Consider the following 27,348-nt stretch of genomic DNA (forward strand, 5'->3'; position numbering starts at 1 on the left):
ACTGAAATGCACCATTCCTTGTGCAGTTAAATAACTTAATAAATATATTAAATAATCACATCATTTTCACACTTACTGCAAAACTCTAAACTCAGTTAAAAAGATTTTGCACAGTGATTTCATTTCTTAAACACAACTACCTCACACTATTCCTTCTTACTTCTGATGTCACTTACCAATTATGTGCCTGTGCACAGTCAGCAAGGTGAGATAAGAAGCTATAACAAGAATGGCTGGAAATAATCTGAGAAGCAGAGGAGCTAACATTTGAGCCGCGGTGACAGGCTGTGTTCCTGTTCTTGGAATGGCGATGGATGACATATTGTGATTGTGGTGTGGCTCCATAGTGTAGTGGTTTACAGCCCTGAGAGGAGACATGAATCCCTTTGGGGTTGTGTCAGGAAGGGCATCTGGTTTAAAAATCTGCCAAATAAAAGATGCAGAGCTACTGGCTGTGAAAACCCCTCGTGAATAAAGGAGCAGCTGAAAGTAGCTTCTTCTTACTCATAGCAGAAGCTACTTTCACATCTTTCTCATGCAACATTCTGTAATGTTTACAGGATTCATTGAATTCTTTATGCAAAATTATGCTGTGTGAGAAAAATGTCAAAACAAACACATTCATTCATTCACAATAATAGACATGGATGGGTCTTATGAGCCCTAAAATGCATGTGAAACCTGAATATGGACTATTTCATTTTATATTTTTCCATGAGTATGAGTAAAGCAGGACAAATAATAAAACCCAGTCTCAGCAGATTTACCACAGTCTTGAATATTTTGTGTATCCTGCGTGCATGTGTATGTTATTTTTGTAGAATTGCAAGATTAGATTGCAAGATTGTCGCGTCTAAGGGAGCACTGAGCTGAGAGGCAAAGCTTTCAATTTACCAGTTCATATGTGTCCCAAGCCTGTTTTGTGGTTATTAAATCTAAAAATGACTGCAAAAAATCAGGTTGTGAATATCAGCAGAGCTTCCTCTGTAGGGTGGCTGTGCTCAGCCTTAGAGATGCAATGAGGAGGAGCTCGGACATCCAGAGAGATGTCTGAATAGAACCACTGCTCCTACATGTCAAAAGGAGCATTTGAGGTGATTCAGGTATCCTGACAAGGACGTTTCCTGGTCACCTTCCTTTGGTAGTCTTCCAACTTAGCTGGGAGAAGACACAACCTGCAGATTATACTGTTTATCTCTGGATTCCTAGGAATTCAGGATCTCCTAGGAGAAACTGGAAAGTGTGGCTGGGTAGAAGGGCAGGTAGAATAACCTGCTAAGCCTGCTGTCACAGCAACCCAACTGATAAGGAGAACAAGAGGGATGGGTGGATGGATTAATGAACGGATAGATGGATGGATGGATGGATGGATGGATGAATGGATGAACGGATGGATGGATGGATGGATGAACGGATGGATGGATGGATGGATGAACGGATGGATGGATGGATGGATGGATGAACGGATGGATGGATGGATGGGTGGATGAACGGATGGATGGATGGGTGGATGGATGGATGGATGTGTGTGTGTGTGTGAGAGTTTTTTCTGTGGTGCTGTTTTTACATTTTTCTGGTATTTTGTGTAATGAATGCTCAGTAGTTTATTGCTTTTACAGGCTGTGTGTGATCCTTTGAGGATAAATCAACCAAGTTATAATTTGATTGTTAAGTTTTACCAAAAGAGTCCAATGTTTTGCAGATGTACTCTGAAAATTGTGTGTTTACAGTTTTCGGAGGAGCATAGAAGGTTTGAAAAAGTGTATCTTAGAAACAGAGAAGAGGCTTCTAGCAACACTTCACCTTCTTCAAAGAGAAGAGCATAAAGTCTGACGAGCTTAAAGCGTCAGCAGCACTTGTAGTGTAAGGATCGACTTTATTAGTGTCCCTGATGAAGGCCATGGGCTGAAATGCATCAATGAAATAATAAGTTCTTCATACTAAGAGTGTGGGTGGACCTTTAACATCTTCAAAAATGTATCTGTAATTAATAAACTGCAGTGTGTCAAATGAAGAAATCCCAAAGTAAATCATTAGATTTTATTCAAAACCATGCACAAAATAGGTCAAGATCGAGCTTATCCAACATGTGAGTAGCTGACAGACCAACTGAGGTAGCATATGTGTGTCATCTCTGTAATGTGTTCTAAAAGTTTCCTGTCAGGTAAGTATCACAGCCATCATGACAGGAGATGATGTGACATGGCTACCTCTTAGTCACACAAAAGCAGCACATTATAAAAGTGTGTGTGTGTACGCGCGCGTGTGTGATGTCACACTGATGTCCCCAGGCTGTTTTAAAATACGTCACAAACAACCTGAACAGCGGCCAGGTCATCGCAACACTAGTCATGGAGTATTTCCAGAGATAAAAATAATACAGGTACCAAAGCGCTGAGAGAGATGCACATGAGTGAGAGCAGAAGTAAACAGGAGAGGTTATTAAAAAAGAAGAAAAGATGAGATGCCATCGCTCCCCTGCAGCTATGATTGCTGAACACTGACGAAGAAAAGGGAAACGATTCAAGCAAAAAGGAAAAAAATGATTAGTGAGGAGACAAAAAGAAACAATCCTTAGATATAAAAGAAGAGAAAGAAGAAAGGAAAAGGAAATAGCAGCTGATAGTGATCACAAACATAGTGTATGCTCGTATAAACAGACACAAAAAATTGGATAAAAGGTAATACTGTAGCAACTGATGGTACTCTGCTTTATGTCACACGAGAGCCAGCGCAGCATCTCTTCTGGTTTGTTTCAAATTTATGCATTTGTATTGAACCAAATTAAAGATGGTGAACATCTTTATTGTCTTGATCATTTTCTCTCTTTATCGTATCGCCATGTGTGGGTCGGTTTGCTGACTCATACAAAAGCTCCTCACATGCACACACATCTGACGGCTGAGGCTGACATTTCTAGGACTCCCCTGAAGATTTAGAGCCAGACAGAGAGTGACAGAAAGCATCCCTTTCCTCACTCAAATATTCTTTCTCTGGTTTAATCCTCCTTCCTCCATCCCAACTCTAATTCCTACCTCTGACATGCAAACAATGACCCACCCATATCCAATAAAAATGCACCATAGCTTCAACTGCTTTAAATAAAGTGTTCACACTAAGTTAACTGATTGATTAGTTGCTCAAAAGACACATAACAATTTTTAATTATCATATCTTAAACACCTTAGTGATTTAATTCTGCTATATAAATTGCTTTGGCAAATAATGGTAACCTACAAATTAACTGATATATACACTCACTGGTCACTTCATTAGGTACACCTGTTCAGCTGCAGGTTAACACAAATTTCCATACAGCCATCTTTAGGGCTTACGGAGATCAGAAAAAGAGCGGTGAGCGGAGGTCCTCTGGGTAAAAATACCTTGTTGACGTCAGAGGTAAGAGGAGAATGGCCAGACTGCTTCCAGCTAATAGGAAGTTAACCGTAACTTAAATAACTACTAAATGCAGCCAAGGTATGCAACACAACCTTGAAGCATGGCTACAGCTGCAGAAGACCACACTGAGTGCCATTTCTATCAGCTAAGAACAGGAAACTGTGGCATTTTGCACACGCTGGAGACTGGAGGAACACTGCCTGGTGTGATGAGTCTTGATTACTCTTGCGAGATTCAGATGGTAAGGTCAGAATTTAGAGTAAACATCTACACCACCATCCTGCCTTGCATCAGCGAGTCAGGCTGCAATATCGTTGTTAACCATGTCCACTCCTTTATCACCACAGTGTACCCATCTTCTGATGATTGCTCCCAGCAGGATAATGTCCCACGCCTCCAAACTCATATCATTGAGTTCACTGTACTCAAATGGCCCCCACTGTCCCCAGGTCTCAGACCCAGAGAGTGCCTCTGGGATGTGGTGGAACAGCTGACTTGCATTATAGATACGCAACCAACAAATCTGCAGCAACTGTGTGATGCTACTGTATCAATACGGAGAAAAATCTATGTCATTCAGAATTATGGCAGTTCAGAAGGAAAAAGGGCCACAGTGTTCCTAATAAAATGTCCATTTGAGTGTATCTTATGACAGGATAACTACTTGGGGGCAACATTAAGAATACAGGGGAAAGCTGGAAAGCTGGCATGCCAAAAGGAATAAAAGAGAGAAACACAAATAACTATGCTCATTATTATAATACTGAATAGTATGTACTGTGTTTCATGTGCTATTCAAGCATTAATAAAACAAACCCATGCATCACATTCACACACACGTACACACACATACACACACTCACATCAAGCACCCAGAAGCATGTCAGAGTCATGGAAACAGTCATCCTCACGCAAATGCGAATCCATGTGCCTCTCCATTAAAGTCAACCATATGCAGTATGAACATACAGAAGCACAAAGTTTACACACAAACAATTCAGAAACAGAGCGCGCACACACTCACACACATGCGTGCAGAGTTTGTGTTACTGCCTTCCCCCTAACGCGCACACAGCTGGAATGTAGTGCTGAGAAATGCCAGAACAGGAGAAAGGGAGGGAGAAAGGAGGGAAATATTATAGGAAGCAAGAAGAAAATAAAGCAAGCAGAGTGGGAGATAAGGAGAAAGGGAAAAGGGAGAAAACAGTGTTAACTGTGTTTGTTAGAAACAGAAGGAGGCGAGAGAGAAAGTTCTGTTTTTCTTCTCAGTTTCTGCTGAGTCATCTGTGGCTATCACCTTTGACCCTGTCAAATATTTCCTGATTTCTCATGGGAATGGGGGCGTATGCACCAAACATGCATACATGTACACCGACTCGGTTTGAGCGTATGGTCAGAATCACGAAGTAAAAGAAACTTTACTCAAAGCAACACGTCATGGCTACTGAAAATAAGGAAATTTTTTACTTTCACTTTGCATCAGTTTTCTTTCTTTCTTCTTTGCAAAAACAACTCACCTAAGAGCGAAGAAAAGAAGAAAATCTAAACGGGGACAAAAAACATGAGATGACAAATCAAGATGATAAATCTCTCCCTCAGAGGAGCTGAAGCTGCATTTGAAATGTATAAATCAGATAGAATCCACTTATGTGAACACATTGGAGTAGGGCTGTTCGATATAACGATATATATCGGATGACGATATAAAAACGTCTATCGTTTCATTTCACGCTATCGTTTGTTTCGTGGTGTCGCAAAATAAACTGTTTATGGCAATATTTTTTCATCGTTTTAATGGTCACTGTAGTGGCTATATTAATTTCTTAAAGTTCTCTCTTTCTCTTATATTTAATATAACCACACTACGGACGGACAAGCGCCTGTTTTTATGCGTTGTGGTTAGCAACAACGACGGTAACACCATCGCGTGTCCGCTTGTTTATGTTCCACATAAACCTTTCACAATAAAGCTCAAGATCCTGTTGAGACTTTTCAAAATAAACTGAATCATGTGAAAGATGCAGATTATTTACGGATGAGAAGTAAAAAAGAGCCGCCAGGTGCTAAAAAATAAACCTTAGACTCAAACGTTAGAACAGGCTTTTCCCCGCAGCACGCTGTGTAATAAATACTCACAAAGAAAACGGCAGCCGTTACAACTTATGTCTAAAAATGTATAGTTTATATTGTATATTGTATGCATCGGTTAAAACACTCGACTCCAGCTACATGACGCAGCTGGAAACACTTCCCGCAAGACGAGCTGCCCGAGATTCACAGAATTTACAGAAAATGTTACATTTTTGAGATAGAATTCTTATATCGGGATATGAGATTTTGGTCATATCGCACAGCCCTACATTGGAGGACAGTGGTTTGAAATGTTTAGTGTGAGAGTAGTCAACTCCTTAAATGTCATGATTATTGTAAATATTATCTATAGAGGCTGTCATGACTGCATTTACATGCACATCAGCACCTGTTACACATCAGCATAAGTTACTCAAAAAGCAAAGTATACATAAAATCACAACCTCTAAAAAATATAACGGCATAGATTAAACACACAGGGTATGTTCTAAGCAGAACATAGACTATCACCTGTGATTTTCATTTGCTCTTTTACCAGATCCAAGGGTGTCAGATTATGTATTTTTTAGCAAAAATATCAAAATGTTCAATTCTATTCTATTTGAATTTGAATTTATTTGTATAACACCAAATCACAACAGTCGCCTCAAGGTGCCTTATATTGTAAGGTAAAGACCATAAAATAACATATATCAGACAAGCCCCCCTATGAGCAAGCACTTGGTAACAGTGGGAAAGAAAAATTCATTTTAACAGGAAGAAACCACCAGACTAAGTGAGTGCCACCCATCTGCTGCGACCAGTTGGGGTCGAGGAGAAGGAGACAGGAAAAATGATTAAATGCAAAGTGGTGTGTAAAGGCATAGAGAACTGAAAAGAGGTAAGTGAAGAAGAAACACTCAGTTCATCGTCCAAAGCCCCCAGCAACCTAGGCCTACTAGAGTGGTTCAGGGTCACCTGATCCAGCCCAAATTATAAGATTTGTCTAAAAAGGAAGTTTTAAGCCTAATTTTAAAAGCAGAGGATTTCTGTCTCCTGAATCCAAACTGGGAGCTGGTCCTGAAAGCTGAAGACTCTGCTTCCCATTTTACTTTCAAATACTCTATGAGGGGGATATGGTAATATGAGGTCTTCAAGATTACATGGGACCTGATTATTTAAAATCTGTCTTACTAGCATAACTGGTGAGGGTGAGGGTGACCCCTCCCATGACACAAATGACAGAGGGCACTTGTAGCAAGGTAGAGACCAAATTTCCAAATACTAGAAAAATTACTGGAACCAAATTTTTGCAAAAGAAAGTAAAATTTAGTAGGATACACTGGTGCTGTATGTTTGCATACTGAAATATCATTTATTGCTTAAAACAGAACATGAATGAGTCGATTAAAAAAAAATCATAGACAAATAAATAAATGATGTCTTGTAATCTAATGAGCAGTCTACATAATTCCTATTCATGGTTAGAGGAGAAAAGAAAATCCATTTGTGCGCATAGTCACAATTTTTCCATCCAACGTCATCCCTCCCTCCGGCCACCGCTCATCTGTCGTTCAATATTAACCATCCCTTCGTTATTACTCCTCCGTCTCATCCCTCGCTTATTCTGCACTCATTGGGTGAGTCATGCTTCCCCCTTAACAAAAAGACACACTGTGACAGAAACATGTATACACGACACACACACACACATTAGGATGGACGCATGATAATGCCCACACGCAGAGATACACACATATGCAGGAGACAACATAATGTTGGAGGCAGCGGTCATGCTGTGTGTATGTGTGTGTGTTTGTGTGCATGCGTGTGTGTAATGACCATGAGCAGTTTGAAAGAATCGCCCACTCAGGCATTAGACAACAGGCAGATTAACACACTCCCTCTCTTCTTTCTCTGAGGATAAAGGTGGTGGAACATAATGAAGAGGATGAAATCAAATGCAAAGAAGAAGAATGGCTGGAAGACACACGAGAATGCAAAAACAGCATTATTACATGCATCTATTAAAAAAAGAAAAAGGAAAAAATGAGGATGGAAATAAGTATGTGTGACAGAGGAGTATATATATGTGTTATATGTTGACCCTAATCAGTAGCTTCTGAGAAGAGAAGAGAAGAGAAGAGAAGCTCAATCATATAGGACTTTAGAGGCAGACTGAAGGGAAAAAAGACAAGCAGCAGAAGAAAACGTGGGGGGGAGTGACTGTACTGTAATTCTGTCCATTCCCCCATCAACTTCTCCCAAACTCACTCCTTATAAGGAAAGCCATGGCTACCGCAGGGACCCACATACACAAAAACGCAGAGAGAGAAAGTGAGAGGGAAAATTCGCAAAATCACAGCCTTGTGTGAAAGCAGAGAAAACTGACCCTGTGCTTCTTTTCAGTTTCAGATCGTTCTGTCTTTCCACTGTAAAACGAACACTGGGTCTTTCTGAAAAGAAAACCATGGGGAAAGAGTGCTGTTTCACCGTGTCTCTGCATTGAAGTTAAAGTTTTATAACACTCCTGAGTGTACAAGTCTCCTCCCTTTTCTCTCTCGCTTGTCTTGCTCTGTTTTCAGTTACAGTTTACTCTCTACATGCAATATAAACCCTTCTTGTGCTTTCTAGCCCACACTTTGTTACCTTTGTCGTCCTCTCCTCTGTCCATCTGTTTTTTGGTGCCCTGCTATCACTCTCTGTATTTACTTTATTCCCTCTTCCTTTCATCCCTCTCTCTCACCTATCTCTCCATCCTCACTAAATAAACACACAGGTTTGGGGACCATCTGTTACTGATGAGCATTTGTGTGTGAAAAACGCACGCACACACACACACACAAAATTCTCCCACCACAATAATTGGAGGACACACAAATGCTGGGATAACTGCAGGAATAGTGTTTTATTTATTTGACTTCAAAAGGTAGAAGGTGCGACCGTCTGACACAAGTACATAAACCTGCACATGCAAAATGACAGCATGCATACACAGACACACACACACACATAGAAAAAAACAGTAATAATGAGTCATGAGTCCACATGCAGAGGATGGAAAAAGGCACAGACTGCAAACAACAGAAGGAGAGAGGATAGAGACAAAGATATCATCATCACTGCATGTGGAGAAGTGACTTTTTAAAACTTTACTGGCCCTGCCTGCTGTCTTCTCCACAAGCACCCTGTATCACAGATCCTCTCAGTCAAGCATCAATCTCCCCACTGTGTTTAAAGAAAATCTTCCAGAAGCAACGTCTTATTTGTTAGTTTTTGACCATCTGTAATAATGTTCTTGAAACTGCAAAATGTGTATTGTACTTGTTAAATTAAAGACACAAAAAATGGTAAATGGTCTGTATTTGTATAGCGCCTTACTTGGTCCTAAGGTCCCCAAAGCACTTTACACTATACACAATCATCCACCCATTCACACACTGGTGATGGCAAGCTACAGTGTAGCCACAGCCGCCCTGGGGCGCACTGACAGAGGCGAAGCTGCCGGACACTGGCACCACCAGGCCCTCTGACCACCACCAGTGGGCAACCGGTGAAGTATCTTGCCCAAGGACACAACGATCGAGAGTGTCGGAGCCGGGGCTCGAACCGACAACCTTCCGATTACAAGACGAACGCCCAACTCTTGAGCCACGATCGCCCCAAAAATCAGACATATGGTTAAATGCAGTCCCTTAAACTGCACAAAACTATTTGGAATATAAACCAAAGGAAAACTATGAGATCAGGTATGAAACCCAATTTAACATACTGCTTTTATTATGAAATTCTCCTGCATTTACACTAGTTGTGCTTATTTCCAAATGAACAGCTTTCAATATCAACCACTATAGTGAAAAAGAGATTGATATTTCCATCTGCAACACATGTCCCCTTCTATGTCTATAAATGGCAAGCGTAAGGCAGTGAGAACGGAGCAGAACAGATGATCAGTTCAATTCAGTTTTATTCATAAAGCACCAAATCAAAACAACACTTATGGAAATTTATTTTTGCAATGTTAGAAAAAAAGTTCAACAATCTGAAGATCTACTGTGAGCATTCTCCTGGAGATTATGAAAAGGAAGAATTCCCTTTTAACAGGAAAAGCCCTCCAAACAAAGGAAAAAGGCTCAAGGAGAGGCAGCCCTCTGCCATGACCAGTTGGGAGGTGAGGGGGAAGAGAAAGAAAAAAGGAGATTGCAGAGAGACGAGGACAAAACACAAACTATAGATGAGAGAACACAAAAGTTAATGACATGCGGTAGTGGCAAATAAACACATGGGGAGTGAGGAGTGGAGAAGAAAAATTTAGTGCATCATGTGAAGTCTCCCCCGCAGCGTGAGCCAATAACAGAATAATTATGGGATGGTTCAGGGTTGCCTGATCGGGCCTGACAGCTCAAGGCTCTGCCACACAATGTGCTTTTAGAAACTCTAGGGACTGCAAGTAAGATTGTACTAAAAGGTCTTTAAGATACGATGGGTCTGATCATTCAAGTCTTTGTATGTGAGGAGAAGGATTATAAATTGAATTCTGGATTTAATAGAGTGCCAGTGAAGAGTAGTTAATACTGTAGAAATATAATCTCTCTTTGTAGTTCATGGTAGCACTCTCCCTGTGGCATTTTGGATCCAATCAGATATGCCACTGACTGTGAGACAGCAGGGAAGGAAAAGTGGGGCTAGAGGTGGGTTGCAAAGCAGCTCACAGATGCATAACATCTGTTGGCAGGCTAAAGAGACATTTATACTATGCCCTCAGAAGAGGCACAAATCATGCTTTGGTATAATTTTGGCCGATTGTGTCCCTATAAATTTTTATAACCTCATGTGGGTGGCATGGCTGAAGACAGGGGTATATGACTCTGGCAGCTTTTAGTGGCTTTTCAATGACATATCAGTGCAGAAGCTCAAAGATTCCCAGATCACGTTCAATTTCGTTACCAGCACTACTACAGAGATTTTGGACGAGTGGCAAAACCTACCATGCAGGCGAATATGGCACAGAGTATAAATGCGCGTGAGTCGTGGGTGACATTATTATTTGGGCACAACATGACCAAAACCATGATTTATGTGAGGTTTACCAATAGGATGTGTAGAAGGGTAGCAGCTGAGCCATCAGCTGAAATCAGCTAGCACTGAGTTGAGATGATCTTCTGGGATTGCAACTGAGCTTGACCTGATGTCATGCTTGAACAAACGCTACGCTCGATTTAATCTGGTTAAAGCCCTGGCTTCATTATAACCTCTTCAATCATCCGATTTTGCTGTATTGATATTTCCAGATCACAGAAATTGCCTTTATAGTTCAACGTTACCATAACAAATAGAGCTGAAACCAAAAGTAACCAAATAATAAATGGCCTGTATTTGTATAGCGCTTTACTTAGTCCCTATGGACCCCAAAGCGCTTTACACTACATTCAGTCATTCACCCATTCACACACTGGTGATGGCAAGCTACATTGTAGCCACAGCTGCCCTGGGGCGCACTGACAGAGGCGAGGCTGCCGGACACTGGCGCCACCAGACCCTCTGACCACCACCAATAGGCAACGGGTGAAGTGTCTTGCCCAAGGATACAACGACCAAGACTGTCAGAGCCGGGGCTCGAACCAGCAACCTTCCGATTACAAGATAAACTGCCAACTCTTGAGCCACGATCGCCCGATAAGCTAATTATAGGAAGAAGAAATTTCATCGGCTTATCAACAAGTAATTCTGTTTTTATTTCTAACCAAACAGAAATACCCATTTTACTCAGCTGACTGACTGAATCAGCGAACAGAAAAAGAGACACCGGAGATTACAGGGCTGAAGGGCTGCAGGTGGGACTCCTGGACAAAATCTTTACAGAGTAAATCTGTCTTCAAGCTCTGCTTTTTCTCTTTGACTCTTTCCATAATTCTGTAATTTCTCCTCTTCTTCTGTTTTATCTGCCCCCCCATCTCAGAGAGCTACATGTGGTTAAGACTCAGGTGTCTAGTTTATTGAGAAAGAAATATTTATCAAGGGCCAGTAATGACAAGAAAGTAGTACAGTGCAACTATTTCAATAGCATCTTATTTTACTTTTTATTCATGCACATACATTTCCCTTCATTTTTCCACATCCCGACGTTCTTTTTCATCACCTACTTTTAAGTCCGGTCTTTCTTTCTCTCCTGTGACATCAACACCCATCAGTCTTTCTCTACATTTCATCTGCAATCTTCAGCCCAATTTGTCTGTGCTATTCATCTCTCCTTTCACCACTCACCCCCCTGCTTCCACGCTGATCTATCCTCCACTCTCCTGATTTCCTCCCTCTGACTCGCTACATTTTATACATCTTTACTCAATCCACTCTTCCTGATCCATTCTTCACTATCCACCCCCGTCTTTTTTTAAATCTACGGCAGCATACAGATTGCCAGGCGAAGCATTTTCACAGCCAGCTGGCACAGAAACTCTTACTGGAAACATTTTTCTTTTCTGTGCAGTAAATGGAAATCTAACACAGGAAACAATTGGCGACGTCAGATTCTATTGGATTTAAACTCATTTGAGCTCATGAGGACAATCTTAGTGCCAGCTCGGAGTAATGAAATTAAAACTTAAATCTAGGTGTAATAACATTAAGTGCTGAGGAATGATTACAACGTAAGTTTTGAATCAGTCAGCACAGAAGCTAAAGTCCAAAGGATTTCTCTTAGTTTGATGTTTTACCTTTAATTCAAACTGTGCCTTGTTCTCTATTTAGTGATCTCTCAATTCATAAATGTATTTTATTGAGGATTCAGAAAAACATTTCCACCGCAGTGAGGGAAGAGACCTCGGCTCTGGTGGCACCATCCATTTACACATTAACCTGAAGGCCTGATTTACTGCCATGTTCATGAAGTGGAAAATACACTCAAGTGCCAGTTTGTGTTTCTATCTATCCAACTTTGCTGCTCAGGGCAAAAGAGAAAAGGAAAAATGACAGAAGAAACACGAAAGAAAGACTATCTTCTCTGTTTCTCCTCTCTGTTTATCTCCTCTATTCCTCCACCTGAAGGGAAAATGTCGCCCAGGTGTGTCGGGAACTGTGCACAACTGCCTGTTTGAATTACCCTCTTACTTATCCAGCCTCATTCACACTTTCACAGATTCATTTCTCCAAAAATAAACAGAAAACAGCACCTATGGCTTCAAGTTAGACCAATATGCAGTACATGCAATGCTTAGACAACTTTAAATGAATTGTAAGAAGAGGAATGCCAACAAATTCATATATTATGATGGGAGAAAAACATTTTCTGCCTCTCTACAGTGACACACACACACACACACACACACACACACACACACACACACACACACACACACAGTTTTATTTCCCATCAGCACCTTAACTATGAAGCTAAATAACTGAAAAGAATGAAAACAGTGCAGCAGTATAAAAGCGATTGGCAGCCAAAACAAAAAGACACACATGGGTGAGCGTGCATGCACACTCCCACAATCCCACAAACATCACAACACTGACATGTGCCTTCCAATTCTTTAAAATCCACAAATTTTTGCATGCAAGTAGAGACATATGCACAAAATAAAAATAGTAAGTACAGAGTACGTAGACGTTCTCTGCAAGATATGCACCTGCAAGTCTGTGTCTATGTGCGTGATTTGTATACACGCTTAACCCATATGCAAATACAAATACACAACAATACACATTTTGTGCCCCCGCAGACACACAAACACAGACACACACACATGTGCACACAAAAGCCCAATTGTACTGACGTGCACATAAGCCTGCCAACAAGGACACAGATTCCCTCATGGTACTCTCTTTCACATCCAGCAAACAAACACAACAAAAGATGCATACATCCAAATGACAATGCACACAAACACACCCTGCATAAATATAGAGAGCACAGCACATACATGCACGCACACATTTACATAATCACAACCACTCCTGACACGAGGCTGCTATCAGAAAACAAGCAGGTCGAAAACTCCTATTTCATACATACACACAGTCGCTCTCTCTCTCTCTCTGAGTGTCTTTCACACACATTCTCACACATGTTGCTTCTGACGTCACATGACTCGCCGCGAGTACAGTAGATGACAGATTGCCTCTAGCAGCTCCAGAAATGGACAGACAGAGCGGTCATTGTTCAGACGGGGTGATTCAACGCTGGGACAAACTGCAGGCAGTAAGACTCCTATACTTAAAATGAGGAAAACCTGTTAACAATTACAACGTGTAGCACAACGTGCATATCGCATTACACTTTAATCTCATTATTTAGGTTGGATTGCAGACCAAATAGCAGCATGTTCTGTTTTTTTTACTTCTTCTGTCGTGCACGGATTTATTTTTGGGAGAGAACACCAACAAATGGAAACTATGATGCTGAGTTGCTGGACGCCATAAATACTAACTGCTATTGTGAGTGTGTGAAGTCACATATTTTTTAAAGGAAACTGAAGGAAGCGTGACAGGGGAGAGGAGATACAAAAAGATAAAACTGCTTTGTTTATGAAACAAATTAACAAAGAGAGGGAAAGGATGGGGAGAAAGTAGGGAAAGTGATGCTTCCCTTGTGCATTCCAAACATTCCTTCATCATTTTTTTTCCCCGCACTCTCCCCTCTTCCTGCACGAAACATTGTACTTACCTACTGTGATCAAAGGGGTGGAACAAATCGGGTGAGCGCACTCAAACACGCACACTCAAACACATTTCAGAAAGTGAAGCAAGGCCGTGCACTAAACGTGACAAGTAAGACAGACAACACTGAACAGAGTGGACGTGTGTATGCAGATCAATAGATTTGTGAGACTATGGTGTGTCTATTCTTTTCCACGGGTGAAGAGTGAGAAGAGGAGTCCCAGACTAGGAGTGAAATGGTGAGGCTATCGAAGAAGAGATGGAGAGGGAGTCAGCAATAAGCAGGTGGAGGAATAACTTGATAACAAGTAGAAGAAAATTAAACAATATAAAGCAAATGAGAGTACAGCAGGAGAATAATAATCTAAACCTCAGCATGGACATGACACAAAAGCCTCTCATTTGATTCAACTGAGAACCTGGCAAATTTCCTGTATTTGCCCAAATTATTTGTTTTTGTTTTCATCTGAAAGACACATAAAACCTCTGTGAGTTTGTCAGAGCTCTGGAAAGACTAGGGATTGGTGTTGAGAACCCGTACTAAATTGGTACCTGTACCAGAACCAAGGTACAGATAGAAGCCAGGACAAACAAACAAAGTTTTATCCCTCCTATAACACAGTTGACTTCCGGTGTTAGGCGAGTTTGTTTAACATTGTTGTGTGTTTCTCAATCGCTAGACAGGAAAACAGTCTTTGAAAGATTTACCTCATTACAGGAGAGTCATGCTGGTTTAAGCACTTTTTGCTGAGTAGCCATTGCTAGCTTAGCCACAGGTGCTAGGCATAATAGCAGGGTTTATGCTTAAGAACACAGGATAAGCATTTTGTTCTGGTATAGAACTGACTACCAAGAATCGTGTATTTCTACTGTTATTGCTATCTCAACAGCCCTAGTACCAAGAGCATCGGTATTCATATTATACTAATAAAATCCTAACTTAAAGATTGTCTTAGCAGTGAGCTAAGACAATCTTTAAGAATGCCACACTAAACAAACCCCTTTAACTCCATCATCACACAAAAAGCCTCAGTGAAGCCTATTTTTGTATTTTTGCTCTATTTTTTTCCAATCATAAGTCAATTTAATGTAAGAAAGCAGTAAAAACACTCATCGAATGAAATGAGATGTGAAGTTTTGCATGATTTAACACTAAATAAAGTACACATGTTCAAAATATATATGTTCAAGCTATATTATTAATTGGATCTTGCCTCTATACATATGAGATCAAGGCTGCCTGTCTTCCTGGCTTTTACAATGAGACACTGAATGTACTTGTGAGGAAAGGAAAGACACAAGGAAGTCCAGAGAGAAAAAAGAGGAAAAGATAAAGAAAGAAGCTGGTGGAACAGAGGTAAAGATAGTAGGCTGAGCATGTAGGAGGAGGTGAATAAGTAAGGAGGAAAGGAGGGAAAGGAAAGACAGAGGGTGGAGAAGAGATGAGCATTCCTCAGCAGGGGCGTGAGCCACTGTGCATGTGTGTGCGTGTGTCTCCAAACTCACATATCCCAAAATTACTGGGAGGTAACTTAATTCGATTTCTAACGCGAAGATGATGGTGAAGACAGAGAGCGGCAGGAGGGAGGGTGGAAAGAGAATGTGAAAGCTGACTTAGCATGTGATGACAGAAATAGAAGAGAAGGAGAATGAGTAAGAGGGGAGAAAAATGGGAGTGGGAGGAAAACAAAAAGCCAGAAAACACTGAAAGAATTAGACAGAAAAAGAGAAAGTGGCAGGACGGCGAGAGCAGGCAGTGAAACGGATTGTGTTAAATGGGTGTGATTTATCTGGAGGAAAGAATGGGAATGAAAGTGAAAGGAGAGGGGGGGTGAGCGTACAGAACATATTTTCTAATAACACAGATCATGCCTTGGCATGTGCATTCACTCACTGTTATGGCACAGCACAGTCACACACATGCACACGCACAAAGCAGTGCATATGTGTGTGTGAAGGCAGCTGAGGATTAGTGTAGGGCTGGCAGCTGGCCAAGTACATGATAGATTAATCAACTTATCATGTGCTCCTTTGTTTGATCTATTCTCACACACTGAACCACTTTGAATTAATGCGGACACGCAAAACACACATCTAAACTCAGCTTATCAGGAGCCACGCACACACCGCGCATGTTCCAACACCTGTGAAACTGGCTGAAATTTCTCTTACACTGATTTAATATTTGGTGATGTAATTTCACAACCTGAAATCCTTTCCCACTTTTTTTCCGCATTTAAACATCAAAGCCTGTCACACACACACACAAACACACACGCATGCAAAGATCAGAGCAGGTGTTAAATTGCCAATGTGACAAACTAGTACATGGGCCAGTGACATGGTTGTATCAGCAAAAGTGGATGACACGATCAGTTCAGGTTTATGTGTAAAATGTTATAGGAACTGGTGACACCACTATGACAGAAATGTGACATCATCTGTTAGCTCGCCAATCAAGTATAAAGCCTTGTCTTCACATTAAGTACGGCTGCAACGATCTTTACAAGCTTTAGGTGTCTGCTGCCACCACCAAATCCTGGAATGACTCATTTACACTTAAAAACATCTTAAGACACCGTTTAACTCCACCTAGACATACCATCACCTTCTTCCAACAAATACAACCCCAATTCCAAAAAATTGGATTCTACATAAAATGTAAACAAAAAACAGAATGCAACAATTTATAAATCTCATAACCCCTTAATCTATTCATAATTGAACACAAAAACATATATAACCTGGAAAATGTACCATTATAAGGAACAAATAAGATCATCTTGAAGCAACGTTATTGAAGCAGCACATCTCAAAAAGTTCATAACAGTCTGCAAACATCTGAAAACTGAGGAGACCAGGTGCTGGACAGAGTTGCTGGACATTTGGGATTGTTGTCCTATTCTTGATTCTAGCTGCTCAACAGTCCTTCGTCTTCTTTAACCTGTGTTTCGTTTCATGATAGGCCAAATGTTTTCAGCTGGTGAAAGGTCTGGGATGAAAGCGGGCCAGTTCAGCACTCGGACTCTTCTACTACAAAGCCATATCGTTGTATTGGATACAGTACGCAGTTTAGCGTTGTCTTACTGAAATTTGCAAGGATTTCAGTTAAAAGACATCATCTGGATGGCACATGTTGCTCTAAAATGTGTATATTCTCTTCAGCACCCATAGTCCCCCGTACCATTAGAGAAACGAGTGCTATAACGCTGACAACATTCAAATCTATTTCCAATTGTCTAATGACCTGCCAGCTTCATTGAATCGTTTGTCTGACTGCTTGAAAGAGGTTACAGAGCGGCTGTCAGCCCTTTCTCTCATTTTAAATGAGAAGAAAACTGAGATTATGGTGTTTGATAGTCACACTCCACGAGACCAGCTAGCTGCCCGATTTGGTCCCTTTGCTGGCTTTCTTACAGATACTGTAAGTAATCTAGGTGTTTGTCTGGATAGTTCATTTAAGCTGGATAAACAGGTTTCCTCAGTGGTTAAATCTGGCTTCTTCCAATTTCAAAGGTCAAACACTTAATATCTGATCTTGAAAAAGTGATACATGCCTTTGTGACCTCCAGATTCGATTATTGTAACTCGCTCTACTCTGGACTCCAACTTGCTCACCTCCAAAGATTACAGCTCGTTCAGAATACTGCGGCTCGTCTCCAAACCGGAACTAGAAAGTTTGCCTCTATTACTCCAGTGCTCTCTGACTTACATTGGCTGCCTATTACATTTCGTATTGATTTTAAAGTTCTGCTGCTTACTTTCAAATGCCTAAACAACCTTGCCTCTGACTATCTGACTGACCTCCTCAGTCTCTATACTCCCAGCCATTCTTTACGATCTTCCGGTCAGTTACTTCTGGCCCAGCCCAGGCACTGCCTGAAGACTAGGGGTGATCGTGCTTTTGCCTCTATAGCACCAAACCTCTGGAATAGTCTTCCTGCTACCATTTGTGCCTCTGACTCCATTCAATCCTTTAAAGCACGCTTGAAAACTTGGCTTTTCCGACTAATTCTCACCGCTCATTAATTGCTGTATTGCTACTCATTTCTCTGGATAATCATGATCTCTCCCTATCTCTACTTACTAATGCTTTTTGTTTGTGTTCTCTACTTTCTCTATTTTACCTTGTTTTAATGACATACTGTTTAATGTAATCATTTACTGTTATTTTTACTGTGAAGCACTTTGGTGTACCCCCTGGTTTTAAACGTGCTATATATATATATATATAATTGTATCGTATAAGAAGCCAGATGGTGTCGCTCCTTTTTACCTCATAGGACGCAATGTCCATTTTTTCCTAAAAGTATTTCACATTTTGATTTGTCTGACTACTTTGCCTCAGTCCATTTTAAATGAGCTTTGACCCAGAGAGCAGTGTTTCTGTCACATCCACACTTGGCTGCTACTTTGTTTGCATGACCTATATTTGTAGATGGCACGGTGAACTATGTTCACTTACGGTGATTTCTAAAAGTCTTCCTGACCCTGTGCAGTGGTCTCCACATCAGAATCATGGCTGTTATTTCATTCAGTGCTATCTGAGGGCCTGAACGCCACAGGCATACAAAATTAAGTATTGTCCTCCGTCCCTGCGCACAGAGATTTCTCTAGATTTTCAATTATTCATAGTCGTGGCAATTCTAAGATGAGGAACATTATTCTGAAATTACAGATGCATTTTATTCCAGATAATTGCATTCTATCTATTGCCATTTAACATAATTAGTTTCAAAATGTTCTTACAGCTGCTTATTTTTCCATCTTTTTTTTTGTTCCATCTCTCATCTTTGACACATGTTGCTCCCATCGAATTAAAATCAGCTGACAGCTTCTGTTATAAGATTTGAAAATCATTGCATTCTGTTTTTATTTTTTATTTACATATTTTTCTTTTTTTTACACTGGGCTTGGACATGCAAGTCTATAAATGCACTGAATTGGACAAGAGTATCAAGATAAATAAACAACAAAAGAAAAAAACCAATTTTGCATTATTTGTCCTATTTATTTTCACTACTCTATTTTCAGTTCAGTTTAGAGTCATTGCTTAGCGTTGTCATTTATGCTTGTGCTAGTTTCTCCTTTCCCTTTGAGTTCACCTCCTCTTCCTGTGGAGTGAAGCCGACAGAGATAGGTAAAGTAAAAATATTAAGTGAGCTGACAACAACACATTGTGTTCCCTTAAGTGCAACAAACGCTTCTAAAGCTTAAGAAAGTGAGAGAGCGAGAAAGGGAGAAGGCAACAGGGGAAACTGCGTCTTTGTATCTTCTCAGTTAGTCACGTTGTGAAGTACCTCTAAACTGCTGGCCCTTTGCTGCTAGCATCTTCCATGCTGTGTTACTTAGTGTGAGTGACTGCAAGTGCACATGTCTGCGTGTCATCACTTGTGTAATATTTCAGCCTGCTGCATCACTTTCTTATCCAGATGGCTTCAGCAACAACAGACAGCTAGGAGTCCCCAACCAAGCAGCCTATTTCATCTGTTTACTCATCTTTGCTGATGCCTTGCAGCAGCAAGACAAATCCACCAGAACAGTCCAGAAAAATTATCAGGATATCATTTCTTTAGCATTTTTGCATTTAAAAAAATGGTGCTATACTAAGAGGAAGAGCTATGTCAGAGCTAGTTGAGGCTAAAAGCTGTCTAAAGCAACAGCTATAAAGACTTTCTACAAATCCAGGATGAGCTGAAATGATGGGGGAAATAACTGAAGTCTAAATAGGATATTAAAGTTGACATACTGCTCTGTCCATGTCTTAATTTGTTCTTCAGCTGAGCAGTGAGCTAAGCCAGTCCAGGGATATAAACAATGAATCACTGTATTAGATTTTGCAACACAGAAACACACAGAGACATAAACAAGCACACACAGACGCACACATCATTTCCCTACCTGTGTCTCTTCCTGTACGACTCTGTACTGTTCCTTCCAGACAGCCATCTTTGTGGCCTCATCCTTCCTCAGCGCTCTCTCTTTCTTCAGCTCTGGACTCCAGAACGTCTTAATGGAGTTCATAGAAGAACTCAACTTGGACTCTTTGGCCTCTAGCTGTTAGAATACAAAATCAAGCACAGTGACTTCATGTTAATAAATGTGTTTATTTGTTTGCATAAGCAAATTCTCCTTATAGCTATAATCTTACAACAGCAATTCCCACAGGAGGTCACAATGAAACAAACAGAAGATATCATATGTTGCATTATAAATGAATTTATCTTCATAGGCGTGGGTGTACGAGTACAAGCGTTCTTACGTCTCTGCGCAGCAGTTCGTTCTCCCTCAGCACTTCTCTCAACTGAGTCTGAAGGTCTGACATTGCACCTTCTCTCACCTGAGAACACACACACAAACAGTATTAGTCCACTATGTTTTTCACCACTAATATTAAAAGTTTCTGCTCATCCGTATCATTTTCATTTTTTCTGTTTGAAGCTGCCACTGCTCGCAGTTTGTGAAGTGATCTTGGACGACAACACTGAACATGAAGCACTCTGTGCAAAAGCAACAGCTGACGCTGAAATTCCACACAAATCTGAAAAAACAAACATGCGCAGCCATTTGGGAGAGTTACTGCCTTTAAAGTCTAACAAGGCAAATAATTAATCGCTAGAAGATCAGAACAGGGTATTCTAGATATACACCCATCAGCCCCTTCATTAGGTGCATGTGTTTAACTGCTTGTATATCTAATCAGCCAATCATATGGCAGCGACTTTGCATTTAGGTATGTGGGTATGCTTTGTATCAATGGTTCAGGATGATGGCGATGGTGTAATAGTATGGAACATATTTCCTTGCCAGGGGTTGGGCCCCATAGTTCACAATGTGCATTGCTTAACTGTCACAGCCGATTTGAGCACTGTTGCTGACGATATCCATCCCTTTATGACCAAAGTGTACCCATCTCCTGATGAGGACACTGTTTCCAGCAGGATATCACACCATGTTCCAAAGCTAAAATCACTTCAAACAGATTCTTGAACATGACAATTAGTTCACTGCACTCAGATGGCTTCCACAGTCACCAGATTTCAATTCAATATAGCACAGTCTGGTAGAACAGGTGCATCATGGATGTACACCTGATCGATCTGCAGCAACTGTGTGATGCCATCACATCAGTATAGACCAAAATTTCTGAAGAATAGTTTTAGCACTTCGTTGAATCTATGCCATGAAGAGTTAAGGCACTTATGAAGGAAATACCTAGTGCTGGCAAGGTGTACCTAATACAGAGGCCACTGAGTGTATTTTAGCAGGTCATGAATAACTGTGCTTAAATTCCTTTCATATACTACATAAAACATTTCACCAGGAATGAGAAAATCTTTAAAATATCAATGTTTCATTCATGATACCACCAGAACGACTCTATTAAGAATTAAACAGAACTTGGATTCATTTTTAACAAACAGACTCTGCTTTGGCTTTGAAAAACTTATTTGAGGTTTCTAGGCTGTGCGCAGAGCCAGTTTTGCAAGTGCAAAAGTAGACCAGGTTAAGGAAAACATGCATGTGAAATGCAGAATAGAAAACCCTGTAACAGTAATTACAGCTGAAGAGATAAATTTTATTTTTGCTGCTTTTTTAAAGAAATAAGAAACAAGTGGAGGAGGCGAGCTAACTCTTCAGAGATGAGCTAGCAGGTTATGACTACTAGTGCAGAGGGAGTAGGACGGCAGACCTTAGTCTATTTAAACACACTGTGTGAATGCCCACACTTTTGTTGTTTCATTTGGTGTAGGGCGGACTTCAGAGGAAAAATTAACCATTCAACTAAAAAATCCCACATGCTGCATCTAGACCACGGGTGTTAAACATGAGGCACGGGGCCATAATTGATCAGCCTAAAACTCCAAAGTGCCCAACTGGATTGCTTTGGAAAATGCTTTTGAAGAAGCGCATAAATTTTAGACTTTTTAACTGTATTTTCATTAGTTTTACAGCTTTTCTTACTGATACAGACCTTCCCCATGGCACTTCATACTACACCAAAGTAAATAAGTAACAGATAAACAATTAAATGACAGGAGGTTCCTGTTTATTCACTATTTACTAATGAAATCTATGATTACTGCAGTAGGATCGCAAAAAAAAAGAGGGCATTCTATCAATTAACAAAAATTATCCATTTTATAATTGCAGGACAGTCAGCACAGTGAGTTAGCACAACTTTTTCTATAATTTTACAATTTAAGCTCAAAGCAGCATTTCTTTTCTATGCACAAAAACTGACATTTATTGCTGAAATTTCTTTTTGATATTAAAATTTCTCTAAACTTCTTTACTCTGACAGAAAAAGGAGTCTAACTGGTCAGTTGAGGCCAAAGTGGTCCCATGTGGCTCATGGTGTAAAATGAGTTTGAGATTTATCACCGACACTTCTCTCTTTTTTAATGCTTGTTTCAGATTTCTGTATTTTGCTTAAATTGAGAGAAAAGTGAATTTTGACATCCCAAAACCATAAAGCTGAACTAGAAAAATCACCATTGAGTATTTACATAATACAGCACCTTTTGAAAATGTTTTCCCTTCTACCACACTTTAGGTATGCTATATACAAAATTCTGTCCTGAAAATAAGAAAATTCAGCACTTTACCTGTCTCATAGAGTGAGGCACAGTAGCCGCCTGTGGAGACTGGTTTTGCATTTCCCCACCGAACGCTATTGCATCACTGGGTACAAGCGCTCCACTTCCACCTCCTCCTCCAGAGTTTATATTAGGACTACTCCCCATTACAGCCGCTCTGACCCCATAGGGGACCCTGGCCCCAGCCCTCCCCAGGGTCATGGTGCTTTTGGGCAGCGAGGGATTCAACCCACTGCTCAGACTCCCAACGCCGACCGGGTCTTCAGCTGTGTCAGTGAAGTACATGGCACCAGTTGCATAGGCAGCATTAATAGACTGAATATTCTCCATGGATAAGGTTTTACCAGTGCCTGTAAGTCCTCCAGTGGAGCTGCTGCTGCTGTTTCGCCGGTGTCCTAAACGTGGGGAGCGAGGCAGGCGTGGGGAGCGACCGGGACTCCCAGATGCTGACCCGTTCCCATTGGATCCAACAACATCCAGCTTTGAGACGGAACGGGAACTGCCGTACATGGTGACAGGAAGAGTGGCGTGCACTACAGAGATGTGTGTGATTGAACAAGTAAATCAACTTAATCAAAGAAAAACATGCTCAAAATTAAAAAAATAAAAATAAAAAAAAGATGGATGTCCCCCACAAAAAAAAAAATCAGTCAGTCTTCAACTTGGGCTCTTTTTGACTTGAAATATGTCATAGTGGAGATGCAGCTGTGATCAAGGCCTTTTCAACACCCTTGCTGTAATCCATGGGCTTTGTTAGAAAGTAGGAATCAATAGGGCATCCCTCTGGATAAAGCAAGCGAGGCAGTCAACAAGGGTTTGGATGATGGGATCACCTAAAAAGAAAAGAGATGAAGAGACTTGATTACTGGACAAAGACAAGCTGCACTTAAGGCACAAAGGAATACGATTTTTACTAGGCTGTGGTTTGGATCAGCACAGTAGCTGGGTAATCACATCTCTGAGTGCAGCTAGCAAATACAAAAGCGATCTGATGAGAAATAAATTGCACAACATTTGCCGGTCATAGCAAAGGTTTCGTTACTTGTTTTTATTTTGAATCACTTTTTTATGTTAATCTGCTAACAAGACAAAATGTGACTGAAAATGCCTCTTGAGTTTCTAGATGGAAGCTTGACTATTTCAGACAGTCATTGCTGCAGCATTTGCACTGCAGCAGTGGCCACAAAACTGTGTCCACAAAGACACTTAAGGCACACTTAGCAGCCAGGCGTAAAGCTGCCACAGATGTCAGCATAAATTAACAGCAGGTTAAAGGACGACCTTACTGGCAAGAGTATTACACTGAGCTATATGCACACTCACAGCAAAAAAAAATTAAGGCTGATTTCTTTTTCTACAAAGGCTGCTTTGTCTCTCCACCACCCGTTATGCCTTGTTCTTAATCACACCGTGCACCATATCAAACATTGTGTCCTAGAGCTGTGCAGCATCAGATAACATTCAATCAGCTGACTTCATATTTGGAACAAGCTTTGCTTTGCCTCTGTTCATTTCAATCAGTTACATTTGTTTTGTTTGTTTGCTTGTTTGTTCCATTTAATTCAATTTAATTATGCAATAAGATGCCAAGAAAAAATCGTATTTAAAAAAGATGATGAATAAATTTCCAGCAGTCTGTATTTCTATTAAAGCCTCAATAAAGAGATCAGTTACAGTGGTAATTGTGCGTGCGAGTGTGTGTTGGATAAAAAATAACTTACTAAAATTGATTAGCCAGTCACATCAAACAGTTCTTTTAAATTTTTTTATTGTGGTGCTAAAAATGAAACACGCCATCCCGGCTGCGCTCGCCTGTGTAATCAATTTAAAGGAGTAATCCCAAATATTTTGAACATGATTTATGAGCCTGGGCTCACATGTTTGTGATAAATGTCTTTCAGGTTTCTGAAATTTCAAACTTCCTTTCATGAAGGCTATAAGCTTCCAGGGTTTCAAAACTTTTATCTAGTATGTGGAACCCACTTATTATGAATCGAGTGGACTAAGTTACAGACTGAGCACCAATGTCTAGGGGTGGAAAATGGTAAAAGTGAGTAAATGCAGACTCTTGTGTTAAAATTCCCAACTTAACAGCATGTTCACAGCTTCTATAAGTTTGTTTCACTACACAAGAGCCCTCAAATATGTTTTTTGGCGATGTTGGTGACGATCCTAGAAACAGCTGCGAATCTACAACACTGTGGCTGATGAAAAGAGAAAAAAAATGTGAGATCCGAAGATGAAAAAAAGAAAAGAATTAAGGTGTTGCAATCGCCCGAAAACCAACTGAAACGCTGTTTCCGGTGTAAAGAACGGGCCGAAATTCCTCCACAACAGAGAATGATGAAGTCATGCAGAAAACGATTACTTCAAGTTACTGTTGCTAAAGGTTATTCTACAAGCTACTGAATCATGGAGTGGATTTTTCACAGGACTCTGCAGAGACCTTTCTCTTTCGCACCATCCAACAAATCAGTGCTTCAGTCTGGAGGATGTTTCCATATTTTATTAGTCTTTTATTTAGAGCAACTTAGTTATTTTCCTGTGCCGACACCCATCTTTAGTATACAGAGTATATTTCAAACTCTAAAACAATTTGGTCTGTATACTCGTCGGTACAGAATTTCTCATTGTTTGGCTACTCTTTAAGCCAGTGATGTTATCTTCAGGTCAGTGGACCCAATGGACACCCACACTGGTCATCCGATCCATATCTCTTACAAGAAGTGCAGCTTCAGATACAGTCAGCGCACACAAGAAGGGAAACTTGTTTTTCTTGTGCCTTGCCTTTTCACTATTAAACAATAATCCTTACAGAAAATGCAGAAATATTTACCCTCTACTTACATATAGCTGTTTTATCTTGAAGCTGATGTTTATCTGCAAGGTCATATTTAAATTGTTGCACTTACTTTGGGGCATCAATTCAAAATAAAAAGAATAATATTAGCAATAAAAGTTAGATGTAAACAAAAAAAGTCCATTCCTTAGTTTTATTATTTAATTAGTTTCCCTGAGTATGTGAGTTGTGCAGCCCCTCAGTCAAACAATCTGAATTTTCCTTCACCCGAGCCTGGCTTTAAACAGGCGTATACTCCCCAGTGATGCTCTGCTAGGCACAGATCTTTGGCCAGGGAAACGTTACTGACAGCCAGTCAGTTACAGCCACACACACTCATACACTCTGAAACAAAAACAGGGACCATCTGCTCTATCCCCCCACGGGCCAAAAACACACACCTGGATAGAAACAGGCCAAAGACCTCCCTCTAGCACAAGCACACACCCACGCATGCACACACTGGCATACAGTATGGACATGCACATTCACACAGATCAAAACTGAGTAAAATTAATATATACGGAGAGATGAATCCAGCCATACAAAAAAAAATCCAAATAGAGACATTTCAAGTTTCCGCTGTGAGTGATCGTGTCATTAAAAACACAGATACATCTAACGCTTGATTTGAACATGAGTCTGTGGAGATGGAGACAGAAAGGGTGGATTGGGGGCTTTCCTCCTCCTTCCCTAAAGATCTGATGACCTGTAGATAATCCAAGTGTTCACGTCCCAATTCTTGCTTTAATAGAAAAATCTACAGAGTCAAAGTCTTTTTTAGGTTTTATTTAAGCATTTGTGGGCACATACAAGGCTGATTTTCAAATTGCTATGACTGACAAACTACATTGGGCACTGAGTGGTTGTGGCAATAAGATATTGGACAAGAGGCAGGGTACACAACGTACAGTCAGAATCTATCACACACACAGACTCTTTTTACTTTTATTTCCTTGAGGACCTCATGGAAAACACAGCACTGCCTGTGTTGTGTTTTCTGATGTTCAAGTCTGAGGGTCACATGAATAAACCACCAGTGTATCTCACAGGTTGAGGCTTGTGTTGGTTTGATAGCCAGAGCCAGAGGTCCAAAAATACACAACAAAAACACCACCAACAACTCACACAAACCCACCTATGATGCAGCTGGTATCATGAGATCAAACAAGCACTAGCATATGACTCTCCAAAACCCATCTGTCAAGAGGCTTGCCCTTCCTCACGCCATTTCTCACAAATGTAAAAAGGGCAATATTGCTCAGCCTTAAGAAACATCTGTTAAACAATGCTACACTGAAAGTTCAATAAAGTCATTCTTGACCTTGGAAACGGTAAAACTACACCTAAGGTCTATTCACTGGCTTAAATCAGATCAGAGCTTTTCCGTCTTTCAGTATTCATCAGCAGCTGGAGTTTGCTGCACTTGAAGACACTGGGAAAATCAGTGTGAACTATTAAACAGTAAATTTATTTTTATTTTTTTGCCTTATTTGATTAGAAATATTGTTTGAGCAGTTTTCAGTATTGGTGCTGATGTAGCTCTCTGTGGTGCTCTGCTAAAGCCACAATGTCTTTTGAAAATCCAGAGAATTCTAGAACAATGACACGCAACACGGGAAACATTTTAGCTTATTATGCTGTTCTACTGACACATCCATATAATTGAGGTTCACGGCCATTTCAACTGGAGCTGCTGTTCAAGTTGGTACTTTGACACACTGATCGCTAATGTTGTGCACTGTGCTCAAGTGTAATAGAAGTAAGGCTCGTGGGGGGGAA

General features: G+C 40.5%; 1 protein-coding gene across 16 annotated transcripts in view; it reads right to left on the bottom strand.

Moving 5' to 3' along the window:
* Nucleotides 1-27,348, bottom strand: part of LOC146369221 (ELKS/Rab6-interacting/CAST family member 1-like) — a 156,047-nt gene that overhangs the window by 122,919 nt on the left and 5,780 nt on the right. For all 16 annotated transcript variants that reach the window (XR_014797314.1, XR_014797317.1, XR_014797315.1 and 13 more), the window contains exons 2-4: nucleotides 22,737-23,560; nucleotides 20,390-20,467; nucleotides 20,029-20,184 (exon numbers count right to left, since the gene is read on the bottom strand). Coding sequence is in view for 11 of the 16 variants with exons in the window: in XM_084909639.1 (XP_084765765.1) it covers nucleotides 20,029-20,184; nucleotides 20,390-20,467; nucleotides 22,737-23,237 (735 nt within the window). In the remaining 5 variants the exon portion in view is untranslated. The remainder of the gene's footprint in view (nucleotides 1-20,028; nucleotides 20,185-20,389; nucleotides 20,468-22,736; nucleotides 23,561-27,348) is intronic.

This window comes from Perissodus microlepis, chromosome 17 (assembly GCF_051167445.1).
Source record: "Perissodus microlepis isolate ML-2025 ecotype Zambia chromosome 17, ASM5116744v1, whole genome shotgun sequence".
NCBI classification, from domain to species: domain Eukaryota; kingdom Metazoa; phylum Chordata; class Actinopteri; order Cichliformes; family Cichlidae; genus Perissodus; species Perissodus microlepis.